General features: G+C 45.9%; 1 protein-coding gene across 1 annotated transcript in view; it reads left to right on the top strand.

Annotated features, from left to right (window-relative positions):
- Positions 1–7,082, top strand: part of LOC140704338 (uncharacterized) — a 41,687-nt gene extending 34,605 nt beyond the window's left edge. The window contains exon 4 of the mRNA XM_078386765.1: positions 883–7,082. Within this exon, the coding sequence (XP_078242891.1) occupies positions 883–1,867 (985 nt within the window). The 3' untranslated portion in view covers positions 1,868–7,082. The remainder of the gene's footprint in view (positions 1–882) is intronic.
- The last annotated feature ends 445 nt before the right edge of the window (positions 7,083–7,527 follow it).

Genomic DNA, 7,527 nt, shown 5'->3' on the forward strand with positions numbered 1-7,527 from the left:
CAGAGCCCTCTCTGCGGGCACGCAACCGATAAGTCACAGGATCGCTACTTCCCCCTGCACAGCCAAACCTCAGGAGGAGGTTGCAGCTATGGTGCTGGTGCCCTGATAGGCGGCGGGCCAGGATCCAGAGCAGCTGGTGCTGGCAGCGGATCTGGAGTGGTGTCTCGAGGCATCTCTGTGCCTGGGATTCCACCTTCCGCCACCACCACTTCCACTTCTGCCGCCGCTGCCCGCTGGGTTTTTTTGTGTTTTCTTTCCAGTTTCCTCGGTCCCAAAAAGGTTCGCCATCACTGCCCTAGTGGATTCTTCCAATCATCTTTTGGAGAGGGGTACGGATTGAGATAGAAATCTGATAATGCCTCCAACCAAACAAAAATGAATGATGTCTCAGATTCTTTCCTTCCTTCTGCTGGTCTTGGTGCAGCGGTGGGGTGCCTCCATTTCTCATGACAGTCGTAAACAAAACAAATGCCTAACAGTGATCCCCAATGAGGTTCCCTTCTGTAATTCATTCCTCCTTCTTTTTTTCTCCCCTCAAATAGCTTGAAACAGGACAACAGAATTTTACAGAAGTCACTTGTTCTGTCACTGAAGAGAACCAAAAAGGGAGGAAAAGGCAGAGTGGAAGCTGACCAACAACAGGAGAAAAGGCATCTGCAACTTTACAGAGAGTCCTTCTGTGAAATCCTGACAGTGAGAAGAAAAGAAAAAGGACAGAAAACTGTCCCTTTGGTAGAAATACATTGAAATACATTGAACAAACAAGGTGTAGGCATCCTTCAAGTCTCAAGAGATGATGTGGTCTGAAGAGAGGTCTTGGAACCAGCGTCTAGTGTGGCTGAGAAGGCCAATTCAATTGGGACCATCCCTTCCACACTGAAGACAAACAACGAAGTCCAACCAAAAGAAAAAAACAAACCAATGTATGGAACATGGAAGGAGCACCATTATGAACAGTAATCATCTTTCACGTGAAACGTTCCTGAGAGGTGAGAAACAGTATAAATGTCTGCAGTGTGGAGAGGCCTTCAGCCAAAGCTGTCAACTGAGTTTACATCAAAGAACTCACACTGGGGAGAAACCATACAAGTGCTTGGAATGTGGATGGAGTTTTAGACACAACTCTAACTTGACTTTGCATCAAAGAACTCATACGGGGGAGAAACCGTATGAATGCATGGAATGTGGGAAGCGATTTGGTCGCAGCAACCACCTTAGTTCACATCAAAGGGCTCACACGGGAGAGAAACCCTATCAATGCCTGGAATGTGAAAGGAGCTTCAGCCACAGCAGTCACCTGAGTACGCATCAAAGAACTCACACAGGGGAAAAACCATATGAATGCCTGGCATGTGGGAAGAGCTTCAGTCACAGCAGTAGCCTTAGTTCGCATTATAGAACTCACACTGGAGAGAAACCCTATGAATGCACGGAATGTGGAAAGAGCTTCACCCACAGTAGTAGTTTTAGTTCCCATCAAAGAACTCACACAGGGGAGAAACCATATACATGCATGGAATGTGGAAAGACCTTCAGTGAGAACAGTAGCCTTACCAGACATCACAGAACCCACAAAGCTGATAAAGAAGAAAAAGCATTCAGTTGCTTGGAATGTGCGAAGAGCTTCCATCATAGTGGTAACCTTATCTTACATCAAAGAACTCACACTGGAGAGAAACCCTATAAATGTATGGAGTGTGGAAAGAGCTTTAGTGACAGCAGTACTCTCAGTAGACATCAAAGAACTCACACAGGGGAGAAACCCTATAAATGCATTGAATGTGGAAGGAGTTTCAATCAATGCAGTAACCTCAATAGGCATCAAAGAACACACACAAGGGAGAAACCATACAAATGTATGAAATGAGAGAAGAGCTTTCCTTTAACATCAGATGCCTTAATTCACATCAAGGACTCACACTGGGGGAAAATGGATAAATATTAGATATATGGAAAAGCCTTCAATCATAGTACAGTGGTGCCTCACTTGGCGACGTTAATCCGTTCCAGGAAAAATGTTGCTAAGTGATTTTTAAAAGCCCATAGGAACGTATTAAAATGCATTTAATACGTTCCTATGGGCTAAAAACTTACCTTAAAGCGAAATTCCTCCATAGCGGCGGCCATTTTGGGTGCCTCTAAAGCGAGGCAAAACAGCGGTCGGCCATTTTGGGACTGCTGATCAGCTGTGCTTCCTCCAGGGAGACTGAGGCACTGTGCCGCCACCCCAGCCGAGAAAGACCCTCTGCGCCTGCAGCAAAGGTTGCTGCAGGCGCAGAGGGTCTTTCTTGGCCGGGGCGGCGGCAGCGGCGCCTCAGTCTCCCTGCCGAGGCTGTAGCTGCAATGGGTGGAGAGAGAGAGAGAGAGAGAGAGAGAGAGAGAGAGAGCAGCTCATGGACGGGCGGTCTCAAAGCGCTTCCCCACGATCATCGCAATGCGATTTCCCCCCATTTAAAACATCGCAATGTGATCGCTTTTGCGATCGCAAAAACTCCATCGCTATGCGGATTCATCGTTAAACGGGGTGCTCGTTAAGTGAGGCACCACTGTACGTATTTATGTTGACACCAAACAATTCTCACAGGAGAAGCCATAAAAATGTGGGAAGAGCTTCATGAACAGCTGTGCTGTTTGTAGGAGAGACCATATTAATAAAGATATACAGAATGGTGAGGAAGCCAACTCAAAGTAGGGAGAAACTATGAAGTGCATGGATGAAAAGCAGACCCCAGGGTGAAACCACACAAGCTAAATGGAATGCAGAAAGAGCTGCATTACTAGCAGAAACCTTGTTAAATGTCAAAGGAGTAACATATAGGGAAAAGCAAAGTGCGCCACTTAGCACTTAAAGGACTCTTTGGGTGGTTTCCAATTTAATTATGCAGGCTTACACATTGCACCCCCAGTGAGCTGGGCATTCAGTTTAATGATCTTGGAAGGCTGAATGAACCTCAAGCCAGCTACCTGGGATGGAGCCCGGGTTGTGAGCAGAGTTTTGGCTGCAGTACTGCAGTTTAAGCACTGTGCCACGAGGAAAGTGCCAAGATTTTAGGATGTGGGATGAATGAAGGCATTCATTTAAAGGAGAAAATGTATTTGACATCATAGAAAAGGCATTAGAGAAAATATGAATAGATGTTCAGTAGAAGAACATTCCGTTCCCTTTCCTCTTTCAAGGGAAGACAAAACTGCCATTCTAGATAGCAAAACTAGATCTTTGATTGATGAGCTACCTTTTTCTGATGCAAGATTTTATTGACAGAATGAATTTTGAAGGGAAAGGAAGAAATAGAAAACCTGTGTGAAGATCTATTTGAGTTTTTCAAGAGAATGAGCTCCTGTGGCTGGGGTCGTTGTCTTTAACTGGCTGATAAATCAGTTGAAATTGTTCTAGTGTAAAATTCAACCAGGTTATGCCCAAACAGTTCCATATTCACATTCACTGGACAACCACTTTTGCAAACAACTGTGCAATTTGATTATGGGACGAACCCCACAACAGAATATTCGACTATGTCCATGGATGTGACTTTCCCCTCTTGTGCCAGTTTGACAGCAATTTTCACAATGCCCCAAGTTTTTTTGCAGGCAGAGAATGATTTTGTCCCATTGTTCGTGTCACTGTTCATTCCATTCCTCCAAGCTGCACAAGCCTAACTGCACAGTGAGGTTTTGAGAAGTAAATGCATGAATCGCATACCGCTGTGATAAGGAGAAATCAGAAATTAGGATTTGGTAGTGGGGATACTGAGAATGGCTGATGTAAAATTGATGAACCACCCAGAGGTCTGTGTGGACATGAGCCCAAGACTGAGCTAGATGGAGGAGGTGTGGGGAAGTGGGTGCTTATTTAGAATGTAAGGAAGATTCAAGAGTGACATCCAGGAGTTTCCAAACACATTCTCCTTCTCGCCCCTGACTGTGCTGGGATTGCAATTTATCCATGGTGACATGTATTATGTGAACCACAGGAAGCTATCATGCATTTCTGTCCCTCACAGGACAGCACCCTAAGAACAAAATGGAGATACAGTTTAGAAACAGAAGTCCAGTTGGCCTGGGGTCCTCCCAGCATCTCCTCTTAGCCCCTGTCCAGCTGAAATGATCAGAAGTGGATTGGGGGGGGGGAAGAGAGGAACCAGGAGTGGCTTGTCTGTCCTTTTGATTTTCTGACCTCTTATTTCCTCCTGCGCTGGTTGTTAGGTACAGTGGTACCTCGCTTAACGAATGCCCCGTTTAACAAAGAATCCGCAAAGCGATTTGTTTTTTGCGATCGCATAGCGATGTTTTAAAAACAGCTGATTGGTGGTTCCATAATGGCCACCAGGGGAAAAAAGGGCCACCCACAGTGTTTTCGCGCCCATTCCTCGCATACCGGGCAGCGAAATTGGCGGCCGTATGGAGGATTTTTGCATAACGGTGAGTTTTAAGCCCATAGGAACGCATTTAAACTGGGTTTAATGCATTCCTATGGGCTTTTAGATTCCGCATAGCGACGAATCCGGATAGCGATGATTTTTCCGGAACGGATTATCGTCGCTGTGCAGGGCACCACTGTACTCTGAAAGGGCTGTCTACCAGCAGCAACTTTCTCTAAGAAGGAGCATGGAACTAACTCTGTCACACAGAGAGAAATACTTTTCTCTTTCAGTGCTTTTCTTCTCTTGATCTGACAAATTTTCACCACAGTTTCCCCATTGTCCCATTGAACCTAAGACCAGTGAGCTTTTTAAGTGAGATTAGTGGCACAAGGTTTAGTAAAGGTTGCCCTTGACATTTAGTCCAGTCGTGTCCGAATCAAGGGCATGGTGCTCATCCCTGTCTCCAAGTCGTAGAGCCAGTATTTGTCCAAAGACAGTTTCCGTGATCACGTGGCCAGTGCAACTAGACACGGAACGCCGTTACCTTCACACTGTAGTGGTACCTATTTATCTACTCATATTTACATGCTTTCGCACTGCTAGGTTGGCAGGAGCTGGGACAAGCGACAGGAGCTCACTCCGTCACGTGGATTCGATCTTAAGACTGCTGGTCTTGTCCGACCTTGCAGCACAGAGATTTCTGTGGTTTAACCCGCAGTGCCACCACGTCCCTTGAGAGATTACAGTACTAGGCAAATACTGGTAAATGATATATTAACAGATTAAGAGATTTAACATAAGTCCGTTGGGGGCGGGAATAGCACAAACACTGATGTTTAAGAGAATATAGTTCATGACTTCAGTTGAGGCCTTGAATCAATTCATCACTGCCATCCAAAACGCAGTGAACTTTGAGACATGTAACTTTGGCAGAACTTTCTCCTTATTCTCTCCTTATTTTGCTGTACTTTGCTAATGTTTTCCCTTGACCCCCGAAATCCACTTCCCCTTCTCTTTTTAGGAGAGTGCCTCCCTTATGTCATCCTTTCAGAAGATTCTGTCATCCAGAAGGGAAAACTCCTGGCGGGGAGAGTATAGTGGAAAGGGGAAGGCTGTAGGAGAAGAGGAGGACAGAACATGAGAGAGATTGACTCAAGAAGATAATCTTGAGCAGGACTATTAAAGAATAGGAGTTGTGGAGATCCTTCACTCACCGGATCTTGCTGCATCAGAAGCCACTTGTTGAAACAGAAAAACAACACCCATCATTGTTGATGTTCCCTTCCGAATGTAGGACACTCAAGATAGCATTCTAGTTTTTTGCTTTCCCTTATATTCAGCCTCATCAGGATCTTTGTACCTTTTCTCCATTCTATGTCAGGAACCAAAGCTCACTCATTCAATGTAATCCCACCCCTGCTCCTCCAGAACTGTCCAGGTGAAGAGGGTGCATGAATCTGTGGGGCAGGCACAGGCAAAGAAAGACACGGATCAGCCACAACGTTAACTCCACCAACAGGTGAAGAGAATGCCATTGATTATATCATTGCAATGGCACCTGTTCAGTTCAGGAAACCTGGGACCCACCGTTCATGTGGATGTTACCTTGACACATAGCACCTGACCAGAGAGCGTTGGAGGCCACACACACCCCTTCATGGCCATGGTGTTCCCAGAAGGCTGTGACCCCTTCCAACAGGTTTGTGCACCATGCCACACTGCAAAAAATGCTTCAGGTGTGGTTTTGAGGAACTTGACAATGCGTTCAAGGCGTTGCCTTGGCCTCCAAGCTCCCCAGATCTCAGTCTGATTGAGCACCCATGGGATGTGCTGGAGCACCCAATGGGATCCACATCACGACTTGCAGGATTCAAAGGAATGTGCTAATGTCTTGGTGCCCCAGGACACTTTCAGAGGTCTTCACAAAGTCCATGTCTCTGCGTGTCAGGGCTGTTTTGGCAGCACGACGGGGACCTACATAATATTAGGCAGGTGGTTTTGCCAATCAGTGTAGACGTCTAGCTAAGGCAGTGGCTATTTGGAATGAAGAGATATTGCCAAAGTGTTCCTCCAGTGGCTGTCCCAATCAATCTCACAATCCTCTTCCTCTCCCCTCTTGAGATCATTCAGGAGCTATCTGGGAGTGATGGGTGAATAGAGCATTTAATGTTTGTTTTCTGCATGTGTTCATAGAATCCTCATCGTAGGGTTGGAAGGGACCTTAAAGGTCTTCTTGGCCGACTTCCTGCCCGAGGCAGAAGAACCTCATCCCATCCTGGACCAGTTGAGAGAGAACTGCCCTTGACTGTCCTTGGACTGAGAAAGTTCCCTGCTTTTTCCCCTTCTGTTTTTGTGGGATGGGGGTGTCGAAGCAAATCTGGCCCTTTTTTTTCCTTTGCAGAGCTCCAGCCTCAAAGCAACAACAAGAGGGACGTCAGACAGGAATGGCCCCCATCTAGACTCACTGTTCAGCGGGCACTCCGGGCATCCCCTTAGTTGCAACTTAAGTTTGTTTTTCTACATTTTAGTTGGGTGTTTTTAAAAATAACTTAATGTTATTGTCATTTAATTCTTTCTAATTTGCCTTTTTTTTGGTGCTTTGACTATTACTGGTGTTAACATTGTGAGCTACCTGGGGTCCCCTTAATGTGAGAAAAGAGGCCTGCTAGGATTACTAATTTTCCAACTACGTAACTAAATAAAGGTGTATGTAAACTGGCATGTTAAAGCCTAGTCCTTGCCTCGCGTATGACGAACAACAGAGACCTTTGGGTAGTGTGGGCGGCATATAAATTAAATAAATAAATAAATAAATAAACTCAAGAGAACGCAGCCGGAGAAAGGCTTCTAATAATACTGTAGGTGGAACCGGTGGAAACAGCAGAAAGGGTGAAAAGACACCACGGGAGTCTGGGAGAATGACGGTTTCCTTCCCGTTGTGGTGTGCTCCAAAGTCACTTCAGACCTACGACAACCCTTTTTAGGGAAAAGGTTCAAGGAGTGGTTTTTCATGACCAAATGGGTTTCCTAGGCTTAGGAAGGATTTGAACCCGGATCTGTCATGTCCTGCTCCAACATAGCCTCTTGGGTGGGCTGGGGCATTGGTCCAAGGCTATGGAGCCATGTGCACTTCTTGTTTCCTCCTTTTAGGATGCGACTTTCCCCC

This window comes from Pogona vitticeps, chromosome 2, assembly GCF_051106095.1.
Source record: "Pogona vitticeps strain Pit_001003342236 chromosome 2, PviZW2.1, whole genome shotgun sequence".
In the NCBI taxonomy this organism is placed as follows: Eukaryota; Metazoa; Chordata; class Lepidosauria; order Squamata; family Agamidae; genus Pogona; species Pogona vitticeps.